The sequence below is a fragment of the Mesocricetus auratus genome, unplaced genomic scaffold (genome assembly GCF_017639785.1).
Source record: "Mesocricetus auratus isolate SY011 unplaced genomic scaffold, BCM_Maur_2.0 Super-Scaffold_100025, whole genome shotgun sequence".
Classification (NCBI taxonomy): domain Eukaryota; kingdom Metazoa; phylum Chordata; class Mammalia; order Rodentia; family Cricetidae; genus Mesocricetus; species Mesocricetus auratus.
This window is the reverse complement of record NW_024429206.1, coordinates 27,896,326-27,912,974: the sequence shown is the minus strand read 5'-3', so window position 1 is coordinate 27,912,974 and position 16,649 is coordinate 27,896,326. Positions and strand designations below refer to the sequence as shown.

At 45.9% G+C, this 16,649-nt stretch overlaps 1 protein-coding gene across 1 annotated transcript in view; it reads right to left on the bottom strand.

Moving 5' to 3' along the window:
• Window positions 1-2,122: 2,122 nt before the first annotated feature.
• The window catches only part of LOC121133996 (NXPE family member 3-like), a 43,193-nt gene continuing 28,666 nt past the window's right edge, over window positions 2,123-16,649 (bottom strand). Inside the window, 2 exon segments of the mRNA XM_040731508.1 lie at window positions 2,123-2,980; window positions 10,196-10,408. Of these exon segments, the coding sequence (XP_040587442.1) occupies window positions 2,448-2,980; window positions 10,196-10,408 (746 nt within the window). The 3' untranslated portion in view covers window positions 2,123-2,447.

The following is a 16,649-nucleotide window of genomic DNA, read 5'->3' as shown; positions in this document are numbered from 1 at the left end:
GTAGATGCTAGCAGGGTCCTTGTGTGTCTGTTTATTGCTGTTTGAGCCTAGGCTAGCTCAGGGCTCCTTTGGAAATGGATCATTCTCTTTTCTTACACACATAGTGTTCACAGTGGAGCTACACCCGGGTCCAGGGAATGTTTTCATTTTATCTTCTGTGTGGGTTTGCCTGTCTTCCTAACTTTGTACATTGAGACTCTAACCACTGACATGACTGTGTTTGGAAATCCTGACTTTGAGAAAGTAATTGAAGTTAAATGAGATGTTTGGTTTCATTTTTTTCTTTCTAATGTGGTCCCGAGTTCTTTCTGGAGAGTCACTAGCACTATAACCCTGCCTTGATGCAGCTCCCAGATCAGGCTCTGGGTGTCACAGCACACATTTTCTTACACTTTCCTTCATCCTGGCAGATGGTGTAATGCCTGTGTCTGGCTGGTGAGCAGACAACTCTCTCAAAATGAACTTTATATTATTGGCAGGCTCTGTTGCTGCTCCCGTCTCATTTGTGTCCAGTTTACTCTTTAGTAGACAATCACATTCCAGCAGGCACAGTGCGGTAGATCTGAATTCCCAGCCTTCGGGAGAGTTGAGCAGTACAACTGTAAGTTCAAAGTCATCTGGGAAGTGTGTTTGTGTAGAGAGAGACAGAGAAATAGAGAGACACAGACAGAAACAGAGAGAGATGGGATTGCTGCCTCAAAGAGCTGGGAAGACATCTCAGGGGTAGAGCCCCTGCCTAGAACCCCCCAGTGAGGGGCTGGGGTGTGACTCAGTGGTAGAGCCCCTGCCTAGAATCCCCCAGTGAGGGGCTGGGGCGTGGCTCAGCCGTAGAGCAGTGTCTACCACACACAGGCTCCTGGATCCATGCCCAGGGCCATGAAAATGAAAAGTAGACAAATGCACAAGCAAGTCCAATAGAAGTGCAGCGTCTGGACAAGACTGTTAGTTTTCTTCCCACATTCACATCCTGATTGTGACAGTTCATGACACACAGTCTTCCAAGACATTGTCATTGGGAGACACTAAGTACAAGGTACCAGGAATCCCTCTGTATTATTTCCCACAATTGCAATATCTGTAACGAAACTAATTAAAATTTCCCAAAATTAAAAACAAAGCACCATCTGGTATGAGACAGAGTGTTTGCATGACTGTGATCACAGCACTGGGAAGCTGGAGCAAGGGTCAGAGGCGTGAAGACATGTGCGTTTTAAGAAGTGGTTTACTTTTATGTTATTATATGTATTTTATACTATATGCATTACTTTGTCTGCATGTGTGTCTGAGAAGGGTGTTGGCAGATGCTGCCATGCGGTGGTGACACACCTGTAGTCCCAGCAGTCAGGAGGCAGAGGCAGGTAGGACTCCTGAGCTCTAGGTTAGCCTCGTCTACAGAGTGTGTCCTGGGACAGCCAGAGCTACATAGAGAGACCCTGTGTGGGTGGGCGGGAAGAGTGTAAGATCCCCCTGGAACTGAAATTACAGTTATGAGGTGCCATGTGGGAGCTGAGAATTGAGCTCAGGTCCTCTGGAGGAACAGCCAGCACTCTTAACCACGGAGTCATCTATACAAACCCAAGACCTGCCTTAAAAAAATAAGAAGAGAGGCCTAAGCCATAACTTAGTGGGTAAGGGCACAAACATGAGGGTCTGGGTGTGAAACCCCAGTACCACAAAAAAAAAAAAAGGATATGAATTTTGTGCTGTAACCCAAAGCTGCGGGAGACAGAGAAAGAAGGGTCCATGAGGCTTCCTGCCTGCCAGCCAAGATCCAGGTTCAGTGAGAGATCCTCTCTTGAGGGAATTAGGTAGACCGGGGCACCCTACCCTCTGGCCTCTGTGTGCACATGGGAGAGGGCACCTGTACACACATGCGTGCACACATCATGCACTGATGTGGAAGTCCTGTGTCAATAAAGCACTGCTGGCCAATAGGAATCTAGATAGGTGGGACTAGGAGTCCAGGAGGACTCTGGGAAGGAGAAACACAGAGAGTCAAGATGTAACGCCATGGGGTAGGAAGCCCAGAAACTTCTCTGGTTAGAGACATACCTAGATTAACAATTATGGGGTAATTACATAAGTCAGAGCTATCCAGTAAGAAACAAGCAAGGCCAACAGATTCATAATTAATATAGTCTCCTGTGTGTTTATTTGGGACTGATGCGGCTCTGGAACCAGGCTGGCGGGAAGGCTTCACTCAAGGAAAAGGTTTCTCTTAACAATGCACAGCTTATTACATTCAAAAGGAAGACACTATGTAAAACATCACCTCATTTATATAAAATTAGATTCATCTGTGAGGCACACAGAGCAATGTATAACCTTGGTGACCATGTGTCACTGTGGGTCAGCCAGGGTAACTGCAGTTTTCCACTTGGTGTTCATCTTTTCGATGGCCACACTCAGGCTCTCCATCCATCCAGCCTCAGGTCCCTCAGGCGCACTCAGGTGGGACAGATGAAGGACAGAAATAAGTCCACTTCGTTGCGGACAATAAGCTTGTTTGGGTGGATGTTGTCTGGCACAGCCAGGCTGGAGGTCATTTCCCAAGCATCCACAAAGGCCACTGGGAGACCAACAAAGGCAGCTCGGAGGAGCCTGTTCACCTGGAGCGTGAGCCAGTCACTGCCATACACGGACTTGTAGCCAGTATTGGCCAGTTTGATGACCACTAGAGTACTGGGCTCGCGGTCCAGCAGGGCTTTCACGGCTTCCCGAATCCCTGCCAGTCTTCGAGCAAAGACGGATGGAGGGAAAGTGGTAAAATGGGCTCCCATACCCAGGACCACCACGGTGTAGGGTCCCCCAGCCAGGCCATGCAGTTCTCTGGCCACAGAGTGCAGGGAGGCCACTGGGGTGTGACGAGAGCGCAGGGGCCAGCTGTGGGCCCTCCAGTGCAGCACTGCACCCCGAGTTGTGTCCACAATCATCAGGGGGCCTACCTGATATTGGACATGAAGATCAACTGGCTTCAGGGCTGTAGAAGGAGGAGAAAGAAGGAATTAACATAGGGGATCCGCAGCAAGACTCAGGCGGAAAGGGCGCGCGCTGCCGGCCCCGATGGCTGTGGACACAAAGGCTTTACCAGTTTGGCCACTTACTGGCCTCCACCCATTTTTCTTTAGCATCTTTACCCTGTGAGGAACTCAACCACTTCTTTCCTTGGGTCTTTGTCGAAAAGGTACCAGACTCTTGAGTCTCATTTCATACTTTAAGTGTCGTTTAAAACACTATGTTTCTGCCAGGCGTTGGTGGCTCAAGCCTCTAATCCCAGCACTCAGGAAGCAGAGGCAGGAGGATCCAGGACAGCCTCCAAAGCAATACAGAGAAACCTTGTCTCGTAAAAACAGCAACAACAACAAAAAACCAAAACAAAAATAAAAACCCCCCGGGGACTGGAGAGATGGCTCAAACGTTAAGAGCAGTAGCTGCTCTTCCGGAGGTCCTGAGTTCAATTCCCAGCAACCAGATGGTGGCTCACAACCATCTATAACGAGATCTGGTGTCCTCTTGAGACCTGCAGGGATACGTGCAGGCAGAATACTGTATACATAGTAAATATTAAAAAAAAAACAAAAAACAAAACAAACCAATTCTCTGTTGCCTCAAATGCAACATGGATAAAAACAAACCCACTGTTTCTACTCAAATTGCTCTCTACTTCCTGAATCTCCCAACCACACCCCAATCAACTAAAATCTTGAGAATGACTTACAGATGTTTTTGTTGTCATTGCTTGTTTTAGTTTTGAGTCAAGGGCTCATGTAGCCCAGGCTGGCCTCAACTTCATTATGTAGGTAGGATGACCCTGGACTCCTTATTTCTGTTTGTACCTCCTGAGTGTACTACCAAACCCAGTTTTTCTTCTTTAAATTTTTTTTTGGGGGTTTTCGAGACAGGGTTTCTCTGTAGCTTTGGAGGCTATCCTGGAACTCACTTTGTAGACCAGGCTGGCCTGGAACTCACAGAGATCCGCCTGCCTCTGCCTCCCGAGTGCTGGGATTAAAGGCGTGCGCCACCAACGCCCGGCTCTTCTTTAAATTTTTAAACATGCTTTCAGTACAAACATGAGGACCTGAGTTAGATCCAACAGAACCCATATTAAAAAGTTAGGTGTGGTCCTGTGTGTTTGTAATCCTAGTGCTGGGCTGGGGGCTAGTGTTGGACCCCAGCCCCCTTGGGGTCTCTGTGAGTCTCTGGTCAGCCAACAAGTGCAATATGTTTTCTAGTCCTGGCTTACTGCCCTGGCCTTGCCAACTGACATCAACATCTAGCACGAGTAAAACACGGTATCTTCCACCTGGGGTTTTTCCATTGTGCTGTAAGCCTGTATATAAGGTTGCTCCCTCTCTACAATAAAGAAGAGACCTCTTAGCACAAACGACTGGACGTCTTGTCTTTTGGTTCAATCTCCAAGCTTTTGCCCGATACATCAGACTTACTCGTGGCACAGGCTGCACCACAACTGGAGGTCCCACCAAGATTGGGAAAGAAGGAAGACCCTGAGAGATCACCTTCAAAGGATTTATGAAGGTGAATTGAAGACAGGTTCATTTAAATCTCCAGGCTTTCGCCCGACACTAAGGTCGAGAAAGCAAGGGGAACTTGAGAGATTGCCCTCAGTGGTTGGCCAGCAGGTAAGGATTTGTGAGGGTGTATTGGGAAATGGGTACCTCAACTTCTAAGGCTGTATTGATAGAACAGTTAGTAGAATTATTAAAGAGACAAGGTACCAGCACTGAGCAAAAGACAGCTAACGATTTTATTTTAACTTTGGAAAAGACAAGTCCATGGCTTTTACACTTGGAAGGGCTTAATATCTCTGATTGGGAACAAGTTAAAAATGACCTCCAGAAGACTCTTCAGAAAGAGGGACTGGAAGGTTTTCCTATTGCCGCCTTTCCCCTTTGGAGGTTAGTGAAGGATTCCCTATCGAGTGATAGTGCTAAGATGAAGGAACAAATGGCTAACCTTGAAAAAGCATTTGTAAATGTCCAGGAGGAACAGTTAGTAAATTACTGCCCATGTTTAGCCTTAAACTGTACTCCTAGAGATTGGCTACAATTGTGCCTACAATGAGTGGGTATGGCTGTAGCTTCTGAGTGCAGCTCAGAACTTCTCCAATGGAGAGATGATGAGGAGCACACAGAACTTTTTACCACTCAACCAGTTGCTTTAAGAAATTCTGTTACTCGTAAGCCAGAAGACGGGACAGTACTGGGACATTTTTAGCTGGAGCCATTGTGACTAAGCCTCCACCCATACAGCTTATTAAGTCAGAGCCACTGTGTGGGTAGACCCATGGCCCCTGTCTAAAATAAAATTGGAGGCTGCTCATCAGCTGGTGCAAGAGCAATTGGAGGCTGAGCACACTGAACCTTCCACCCCCCCTTGGAATACACCTATTATAAGAGCAATTGGAGGCTGAGCATACTGAACCTTCCACCTCCCCTTGGAATACACCTATTATAAGAGCAATTGGAGGCTGAGCACACTGAACCTTCCACCCCCCCTTGGAATACACCTATTATAAGAGCAATTGGAGGCTGAGCACACTGAACCTTCCACCTCCCCTTGGAATACACCTATTATAAGAGCAATTGGAGGCTGAGCATACTGAACCTTCCACCTCCCCTTGGAATACACCTATTATAAGAGCAATTGGAGGCTGAGCATACTGAACCTTCCACCTCCCCTTGGAATACACCTATTTTTGTTACAAAGAAAAAATTAGGAAAATGGCGCCTGATACAGAAATTGAGAGAGGTCAGTAAAACTGTGATGGTCATGGGTGCCGAACAACCGAGTTTGCTCACTCTGGTAGGAATTCTGAAAGACTGGTTTTTATTTGTGTTGGTTTACATCCTAATGATTGTATGATTTGCCTTTAGTTTGCCCTCCATTAACTTTAAGGCCTCAAAAATTATTTTAAGGCTAGACAAATTAAAATTTTTGAATGGATATCCTGCAGGGGGATCCTGATCCTGCTTCTTCCCGCACCCTTACTAGAGAAGGCAGAAATTGCATTAAAACGATACAGCAAACCCTAGACAGATCAGATCTTACAGCTTACTGTTAGGGCATATAAGATGAGTTTGCAAATCTTTGGCAAAGGACCTGATGTTATTGTTACCCCTTGCAACTCCTCTCAAATTGCTTGGCTACAACAGAATACTGATGATAGGAAATGGAAAGATGGTGAAGGCCATAGGGCCCTTTTCAACCTTTTGTTTTAATTCAAGGATTGGCTGGAGCTGTTCTGTCACAGAGATTTCAATTAAGGAAGTTTCATTTCAGCAAACTAACTATGACCTAGGGGAAAAGGATAACTAAAAGATGTATGTATGTTCTCTGTGTATGGTGTGGCCACACTGGTATGTGTGAAAGATGATTGTGAATGAGTGCATGTTGACAAGAAGAACTGCTTAAATTGCCTTGGATACGATTAAAAGGATACCTAAGTTGCTTTGGATATAGTTAAGATGCTACCCAAATTGCTTTGGATATAGCCAAAAAAGAACATCCAGCCAGTCAATGTCTTAACAGGAAAGGTTGACAATTTGAGTCCTCAGAACCAGTCAGTGGAAAAATAACAGAAGCCTACAACATGGCCTGAGAGCCAAAGAAATCTTTATGGAAGATTCTATAGAGTTTAGCAGAGGAGAGGATGCAGAAAGTCTCCTAAAATTTTATGCTTGGAAAAAGAAATGTAGAGAAAAGAAAGGTTTTTGAGAAGAAGCCTCAGAAAACCTGCTGCCCTGTTAGACCCTATCTACAAGGAGTCAGTGTAAATACAAATTAGGTCTGGTCGGCTAGCAAGAGCTTTACAAATTGGATTACAAACTGGATTAGAAAAAGAGTACTCACAAAATTCAAGTAATTTTCAAAAGTTATTTGGGACATATGTTATAGCCTAAAAAAATTAAGCCTAAAAAATTAGAGAGGATAGTTTGCAACCTTTGAGAAATTTTCAGAAGTTGTTGGGAAATGTTCAATGGTGGCATCCTTTTTTAAGGGCATCTATGGAATCTAGGAGATATTTTAGCAGAGAACCAAATATGATACATGTTCCTTATACCTAGTAACAAGTTGATTGGTTGTTTCAGAACAGTGACTCAGGGAAAATACTTTTACTCAATTTTCAGAGAGAATTGGTAATCAGTCTCCAGCTCATAAGACTGTTGCAATTTGCACTAACACATCCTTTTGTATTCCCAAAATTGTAGAGAGCAGTCCTGTAAAAAATGCTGTCAGTTTTTACTGATGGTTCCGTTAATGGAAGAGTAGCTTTTGTAAAATACATGGAGCAAACAACTCCGGCTTCAGCTTCAGTCGAGTTACAAGCTGTCGCAATGGTTTTTCAACTTCTAGTAAAAGAGTCATTTAATTTGTGTAGTGATAATCATTATGTTTTTAAAGCAATAGAGAGAGTTCAATGCATAGGAACTGGCAATTATCAGGTTAGAATAGTGTTTGAGCAAATTCAAAATACACTTCTTCTAAAAAGTTGCCACATCTTGTGGATGACACGAGAGCATGTTTAAACCTTCCTGGCCCACTGGCTAAAGGGAACAAGTCAACAGATAGATTAACAAGATTTTTCGCTTTATCTCAGGTAGAGAGAGCTCTGCAGTCTCATAACTTTCATCAGAATAACAGGAGTCTAAGAAAGCAATTTGGTTTAACTAGAGAGACAGATCGTCAAAATTGTCAAACAATGAGGTGTGCCCACAAACTAATTTAAAAGTGATGGCAAATGGTTGTTACTCATATTACAGAATTTGGAAAGTTAAAATGTGTGCACATGGCAGTTGATAGGTATTCAGGTTTCTTGACGGCCACTGCACAAGCTGAAAAAGTCACCAAACATGGGATAAGTCATTGTTTAAAAAATGTTTTGCTTACATGGGAGTTCCAAAAATGATAAAAAACAGACAACGGGTCTAGATACTCAATGGAAAATTGATCAAAACGTATCTTCAAAAGATAAAAAGCAGGGAGTAAGGTCCTCAGTCTCCAACATGATGCAAAATTTTAAAATGTGGATGCCAGTGAGCAATTTGCTGCCATAGATTCTGGCATGATGAAACTTGAGCAACTTTTGCTCAGGTCAAATGGAGACATCCATACGCTAGACAGTGGAGAAGACTCGATTCTGCCCTAATTTGGGGTCAAGGGCATGTTTGTGCTTCCTTGCCGGAAAAGACTAAAGCTCCGTGGCTGCCAGACAGAACATTTGGTGAGATTCATGGAGCAGAGAAAAACTGGACCTGAGACCATGGGAGCCTGCCCAAGCCAGTTCCAGTGAGATCCCCTGAACCAGTGTTCCTGACCCTTGATGTCATCGAATCTACAGCCTGAGAAAGAAAGGAAACAGTTGTTTCGAGATATCCAGTTTCTCAACAGGCCTGCTGCATCAACTTCCCGGACCTGTGAGTTTTCATCCCAGAGCTGACAAAGAGCTGGAAGACTAGCAGTCTGCCCTGGACACACCTTGAAACACAGAATTCATTTTGCCAGTTTTTCCCTTTGGGGAAAAAAGGACCCATTTAAAATTGGACACTGGAGCCTTTAATCCCAGCAGGGAGGCAGAGGCAGGCGGATCTCTGTGAGTTCGAGACCAGCCTGGTCTACTGAGCGAGTTCCAGGACAGCCTCCAAAACAATACAGAGAAACCCTGCCTCGAAAAAAAAATTGGTCACTGGTATGGACTGTGATGAGTGACAAAAGCCTCTTTTCAGTAATTGAACAGGACATGGTCACTTGAAATATCAGCCTTGGTGGTTCCTGTTCCTGGAATCGTACCTATGCCAGTGTATTTTTTCTGGAGAAATGCAATTTGCCCTAATGCAGCAAAAAAGAGACTTTGGCATCACTGCTGGGGTGATTTTAGCTTTTGCTGTTGCTGATACAGCAGCCATTGTATCTGGGACTGCCATCTCACAGTCTGTAACTATAGTGAATAAACCAGCAGGGGAAGTAACAGAGGCTCTCAGCACTCAGAGCTCCTTAAATAACTTAGTCCCGGTAGGAATTTTACATCCTTAAACCTGTTTATCTACCCTAGTGCACAGTTGGGTTACCCCTGCCAAAGTTTATACTCATCAATTGGCCAATGAAATTATTAGGATGAATGAGACCTGGGTTCCTCCATCGTCTGGAGAGCTCATCCTTATGGGATCCCAGGTGGCAGCCATTTAATCAAAGAATGGGCCTTGTCCCCATCTCTGGGTCTTGTAGCCATTGGGCTTATTATCATATGATTCATTTGGCTAAGGCGCTAGACAATTCCAGGTTTGGTTTGTCACTTGACAAGCACCAAGAATCCCTCAGCTAAACTATGGTTGAGCATACAGAAAAATTAGGCAGCCAATGACAAAAAGGGGATGCCAACCACCCTAAGACAGGAGGGTCACACAGCCCGGGTGATTTCTCCATTGATGGGTAAGGTTGGCATTAACGTCCCAGTCACCCGAGACAGGCGCTAATTTATATATAAAGAAGGGTGAAGCCGGGCGGTGGTGGTGCACGCCTTTAATCCCAGCACTTGGGAGGCAGAGGCAGGCGGATCTCTGTGAGTTTGAGGCCGGGCTGGACCGACAGCCTCCAAAACAATACAGAGAAATCCTGTCTCATAAAACAAAACAAAACAAAACAAACAAAAAAAAGAAGGGTGAGATGTTGGGCCCCAGCTCCCACGGGGTCTCTGAGTCTCTGATCAGCCAACAGGTGCATCCTATTTTCCAGTTCAAGTACATCCTGTTATCTAGTCCTGGCTTACTGCCCCAGCAGTAAGCATGAGGAAAACACAATCTCCTTCACTTGGTTTTTTCCAAAGTGCTGTAAGCTCCCTCTCTACAATAAAGAAAAGGCCTCTTAGCACAAATGATCAGACATTCTGTCTTTCGGTTCAATCTCAAGGCTTTTGCCCGATATATTAGACTTGCTTGTGGCGCAGGCGCCACAGGCTAGACCCTCAGGTGTCCTAGATTGCTTGTTTGTTTTTTTTATTTATTTATTTATTTTTGTCAACTTGGCACAACCTAGAGTTATCTGGGAAGAGAAATCTCAGTTGAGAAAATGCCCCCATCAGATTGGCTTGTAGGCCCGGGAGTCTCCTCCAACGCAAGTGTTGCCTGGCTTTTCCATCATGAATGCTCACACGCCCTCCCCTGCTCTAATGGTCACTCACAGGGCACCGTGTCTCGCAAATACTCCCACCACTGCCGAAGTGTGGAGTCCCCCATCATGTAGACGATGCGGCCAGCCAGGCAGTTCAGGATGCTGCCCACAGTGGGGAAGGAGCGGCTGGAGCAGAATGTCGCGTGCCATCTGTCTTGGTGGTAGAAGCCGGAGGGTTTTGGAGACAGGTGGCCAGGGCGGCACGGGGGCCTTGAGGGCAAGGCTATAGGACAGAGAAAAACAGAGCACACTGAATTAGAAAAAACATGAACATTTTATAAAATGTCAACATTCTTTTTTTAAACTTATTTATTTACCATGTAATCAGTGCATGCGAGAAGAGGGCACCAGATCCCATTGCAGATGGCTGTGAGCCACCATGTGGTTGCTGGGAATTGAACTCACGACCCCTGGAAGAATAGCCAGTGTCTTATCCCCTGAGCCATCTCTCTAACCCGAAATTTCAACATTCTAAAAAATGTTTTGTAAATTATTTTTACTTATCTTGTTTATTTGGGGTGGATGTGTGCATACTATAGCACATATGTGGTACTCAAAGGCACCCTTTGGGAGTCAGTTATTTCCCTTTGTATCCCAGGGTTTGACCTCAGGCCATAAGCCTTGGCTACAAGCCCTTAATACAATGAGACATTTTGATGATCCAGTCAGTCAGTCTTCTGCATACTTTATATGTAGCATATCAGAGCCTGTGAAGTTGGTGTGTTTGTGTGTGTACACACGAGTGTTTGAAACAAGTCTTATGTAGCTCCTGGCAGCCTTAACCTTCCCATGGAGCTGGGAATGGTCTTGCCTTCCTGATCCTCCTGCCTTCACCTCTGGTGAGCTGGGACTACAGTTTTGAACACTGACAATCAGGATGCAGCACTGTCTGCAGCAGGCTCTTTCTTTTGGATCACAAACCAGCTATGAAATCATGACACAAAGACTTATTAGGTATGACTGCTCAGATTTGTCTTATGCTTCTCCCCCTAGTTCTTATGACTTAGCAGGTTTCACTTCATCTATGATTTGCTTCAGGGTTTCTTACCTTTCTTTCTTCCTGCATATCTTACTTTCTGCTATCTCCATGACTGGAGTGGCCCCTGGCATGTCCCACTCTCCCTTGATGGGGGAAGTCCTTCTGTGTATATGCAATTTAAACACTGTTGGCCAATAGGGAAGCAAGATAGGTGGGACTAGGAGACTAGGAGGATTCTGGGAAATGTAGTGAGGGGAGTGGTCACCATGTGATCGCAGGGAGAGGATGCGTGAGCCTGCATCCTCAAAAAGATAAGACCTTGTAAAATTATATGTTAGTAATTACGGGTTGATAATTAAGTCAGAGCTAGCCAATGAGAAACAATAGCAAGCGGCCAACAGCTTCATAATTAACATAGTGTCTTGTGTGTTATTTGGGGCCTGAGCAACAACGGGACCCAAGCGGCTGGCGGGAAGAATGTGCGTTACACTCCCTGGTTCACATCTCTTTTCTTCCTCGTTCTCTGGAGCCTGGATTTCTCCTCTGACTTATTCTCTCTGCCCTCCAGCCCCACCCACCTATCCTTTCTGTGCCTAGCTATTGGCCGGTCAGCTTTTCATTAGGCCAATTAGGGATCTCAGGCAGCCAAGGTAAGCAGCCACACATCTTCACATAATTAAACAAAGGCAACACACATTTCTACTGCGAAAGTAATATTCTGCAGAATGAACAAATGTAACACGTCTGCACAGTTAAATATTCCACAACAACTGTCCATGTACAGTTATAGAGGGGGACACTGAGATCCCCATTAAGTCATTTACCATGGTTAAAAACAAGGATGATGGGCCAGAAGTAGTTGAGATGGTATCCTGTGCCTGGTCCAAGCTAGGCAAGCACTCTTCCATTGAGTTTAGCTCCAATTTATCAAGGGTTTTGTTTGAAAAGTTCAATGACAGACAGGGACAGCGTTTGAAAGCAAAGAGGTATGCTATGCAGCCTGAGCGCTAGCTACTGTGCACACGGCCCTGGCAGGAAAAAAATAAAAAAGCTACAATAAAACTCGCCAAAAGGCTGGGGAGGTGGCTCCGCGGATGATGTAGGAGCATGGGCGAGGGCGAGGGCCTAAGTTTGACAGTGTACAGTGTAAACGCTGGCCATGGAATGCCTGGGCCCCCTGGAGAGGTGGCGGTGGCGGATCCCAGGGGCCTAGCTACCAGTCAGACTGCTGAAACTGCAAGCTCAGTGAGAGACTTTGTCTCAAAAAATAAAGAGCATCTTTATTAATGTGACCCCATGTTGACTGTCCTAGAACCTTGACCTCTACCTGAGTCCTTCCTGTGAGGAGCCGCCCTCGCTATCGCTATTGCCGTTAGAAGATGGCGCTGACATCCACTGTCAGTTGGAGTTAACTGTCGCTGTCAGTTGGAGTTAACTGTCGCTGTCAGTTGGAGTTAACTGTCGCTGTCAGTTGGAGTTAACTGTCGCTGTCAGTTGGAGTTAACTGTCGCTGTCAGTTGGAGTTAACTGTCGCTGTCAGTTAGAGTTAACTGTCGCTGTCAGTTGGAGTTAACCGTTTAAACTGTGCCTCTCCCGTGACGTCATCTGGGGTGATGTGCAAACCACCAATCCCGGCTCTACACATCTCACTCGGAGCTCCTAGGCTTATATAAGGGGCTGGGTTTCTTAGCTTGGGGTCTCCCTCTAAGAAGCTGATCATCTATCTCTCAAGATGCATTAAAGCTTTACTGCAGAAGGATCCGAGTGTTCTGCGTCGTTCTTGCTGGCGAGACGGTAGCGCGGGACATCTGGTGCCGAAACCCGGGAACTCTTCAACATCGCCGGCGCCGCGGGAGACCCCTCGGAAGACGGGGCGGATTCAGAACTGCAGGGACGTAGGTTCAGAGAGGTATGCTTTATCCTGAACAACCCTTTTCTCGACTTTGGCCTTAGTTTGTCATCACCGTGGGACGGGTCAGTGGAGGCTTTGGTGCTAGTCCTGTTTGTCCTTCTCCTTCATCGTGGCTGGTGCTGACAGAACGGCGCTGTCCGTCTGGCGCTGTCCATCTGGCGCTGTCCATCTGGCGCTGTCCATCTGGCGCTGTCAGTCTGGTGCTGTCAGTCTGGTGCTGTCAGTCTGGTGCTGTCAGTCTGGTAACGGAGTTGAGCGCGTTTTTAGATAAGCTGTCAGCGCGATGGGGTCGTCACAGTCAGTGGTTACAGCCTTACAGACTGTGCTAAAACAAAGAGATCTTAAAATTGCACCACGAACACTTCAAAATTTTGTGAAGGAGGTAGATAGAGTGGCACCATGGTATGCTTGTTCCGGGTCCCTCACTGTGGCCTCATGGAACAAGCTAGGTAAAGAACTAGACAGGAAGCATGCAGAAGGAGATCTCTGCTTAGGTACCAAAGCCATTTGGAAGCTAGTTAAAAACTGCTTGGAGGATGAGGCCTGTCACCCTGCTATAATAGAAAGTCAGGGAACCTTAGAGGAAGTTCAGGATAGCATGTCAGAAACTGAACGGAGTGAGAGAATGGGAGCTCGCAAAAGAAAAGACATGTCTAAGAAAAAGGCCCTCCCCAGGAAGTTAAGAAAGGGGGAGAGAAAGAAGGGAGTTATCATTCACCCCTTAACAAATCTAAGAAAAAGAAAAAGCCAGAATCTAGTCTATACCCTGCAGTAGAGCTAGAAGCCTTGGAGCTAGATAATTCTGATTCTGACACTCTGGATTCTAGCGAAGAAGGTGGTCTAGAGGAGGAGGTGGCACGGTATGAGGAAAAAGATATCACCCTGATAGACACCGGCCACTGAAAACAAAAATGAATGTGAGGCCACCGCCTATAAATCCGGCGGGCTCACGCTCCTCAGCGCCTCCGCCAGTATGAGCTTCGGCTGAATACTGGTACTGACTCCTTTTTACCTTTAGAGGAACGGAGAAAAATACAAATGGCTTTTCCAGTATTCGAGAATGTGGAAGGCGGAAGAGTACATACCCCCGTAGATTACAATCAAATTAAAGAATTGGCCGAATCCGTTCGTAATTATGGGGTCAATGCTAACTTTACCACATTACAGGTGGAAAGGCTTGCTAATTTTGCCATGACTCCCACTGACTGGCAAACGACAGTGAAAGCAGTGCTTCCCAACATGGGACAATACATGGAATGGAAGGCTCTCTGGTATGATGCAGCCCAGGCACAAGCTAGAGTTAATGCCACGGCTGAAGATGAGAATCAGAGGCAGTGGACATTTGAAATGCTGACAGGTCAGGGTCAACATGCCCTTAATCAAACCAACTACATCTGGGGCGTCTATGGTCAGGTGTCGGCCGCCGCTATTAAAGCATGGAAGGCCCTCACAAAAGGGGAGAGTCCAGTGGACACCTTACAAAGATTGTCCAAGGACCCCAAGAGCCATTTTCAGACTTTGTGGCCAGAATGACAGAGGCCGCCAGTCGCATCTTTGGTGATTCAGAACAAGCTATGCCCCTGATTGAGCAACTTGTCTATGAACAAGCAACCCAGGAATGTCGAGCGGCTATCGCCCTCGCAAAAGCAAAGGTTTACAAGATTGGCTCAGAGTGTGCAGGGAGCTGGGGGACCCCTAACCAATGCAGGACTAGCTGCCGCCATTTTACAAACGCACAGGTATAGAGATTTATCTAATCGAAAAGCTTGTTTTAATTGTGGGAGAATGGGGCACCTTAAGAAAGATTGTCAAGCCCCTGAAAGAACAAGAGAATCGAAGCTTTGCTATCGTTGTGGTAAAGGTTATCATAGGGCTAGCGAATGCAGGTCAGTCCGGGATGTAAAAGGGAGGCTTCTGCCCCCTATTGAAGAATCCAAGGTACCCCAATCAAAAAACGGGTCACGGGGCCCATGGTCCCAGGGCCCTCAGAAATATGGGAACCAATTTCAGAAAAGCAATCAAGAGGAAGTAGAGGTTTCCGAGGAACCTCCGGAATGGACTTGCGTGCCGCCTCCGACTTCTTACTCATGCCCCAAATGAATGTTCAACCGGTCCCAGTCCATTCCCCTGGACCTTTGCCCCCTGCCACCATTGGGCTTATTCTGGGCCGTGGCTCCTTAACTTTACAGGGACTCATTATATATCCTGGGATTGTTGACCCATATCATAAAGAGGAGATTCAAGTTCTCTGTTCTAGCCCTCGGGGTGTATTTTCTATAAAGCAGGGAGATAGAATTGCACAACTGGTGTTGCTGCCCTCCCTCGGGGATGGAGAAACCTACACTTTACAAAAAAGGGCTATGGGATCTTCTGGAAGTGATTCAGCCTATCTGGCTATACCCCTAAATGAGAGACCTACAATAAAATTGTTAATTAATGGAAAAGAATTTGAAGGGATAATGGATTCGGGAGCAGACAAAAGCATTATTTCACTCCATTGGTGGCCGAAGTCTTGGCCCACTGTTGTTTCATCTCATTCTCTACAAGGTCTTGGATACCAGTCCTCTCCTGCCATCAGTGCCTCAGCCTTAACCTGGCGGGATGCTGAAGGCAAACAGGGATGTTTTACCCCCTATGTGTTGCCACTCCCTGTAAATTTATGGGGACGAGATGTGTTACAAGCCATGGGCATGACCCTAACTAATGAATACTCCCCCAGGCATCAGCCATTATGGCAAAGATGGGGTATACAAATGGTAGAGGCTTGGGTAGGCAAGAACAAGGCAGAATAAAACCCATTACACAACACGGAAATCGGGGTAGAAAAGGACTGGGTTTTATTTAGGGGCCGTTGAGGCTTCACGACCCATACCATGGAAAACAGAGGAGCCGTTATGGGTCTCTCAATGGCCTCTATCCTCTGAAAAATTAGAGGCTGTCACAAGATTAGTGCAAGAACAGGAACGGCTGGGGCATCTAGAGCCTTCTACCTCCCCATGGAATACACCAATTTTTGTTATTAAGAAGAAATCTGGGAAGTGGAGATTACTCCACGACCTGCGGGCCATTAACAATCAGATGCATCTTTTTGGCCCTGTTCAAAGAGGCCTTCCTTTGCTTTCTGCACTTCCTCAAGATTGGAAGCTTATTATTATAGATATTAAGGATTGTTTCTTCTCTATTCCACTTTACCCACGGGATAGACCAAGGTTTGCCTTCACTATCCCTTCTCTTAATCATATGGAACCAGACAAGAGATTTCAGTGGAAGGTACTGCCGCAAGGCATGGCCAATAGCCCAACAATATGTCAGCTATATGTGCAGGAGGCTTTGGAGCCAATTAGGAAGCAATTTACATCTTTAATCGTTATCCATTATATGGACGATATTCTTATTTGTCACAAAGAGTTAGATGTTTTACAAAAGGCTTTTCCCATGCTGGTGGCTGAATTAAAACAGTGGGGATTAGAGATTGCCTCAGAAAAGGTTCAAATTGCAGATACAGGCCTCTTTTTGGGCTCAAAGATTACTCCCAAAAATATAGTTCCTCAGAAAATAGAAATTCGCAAAGAC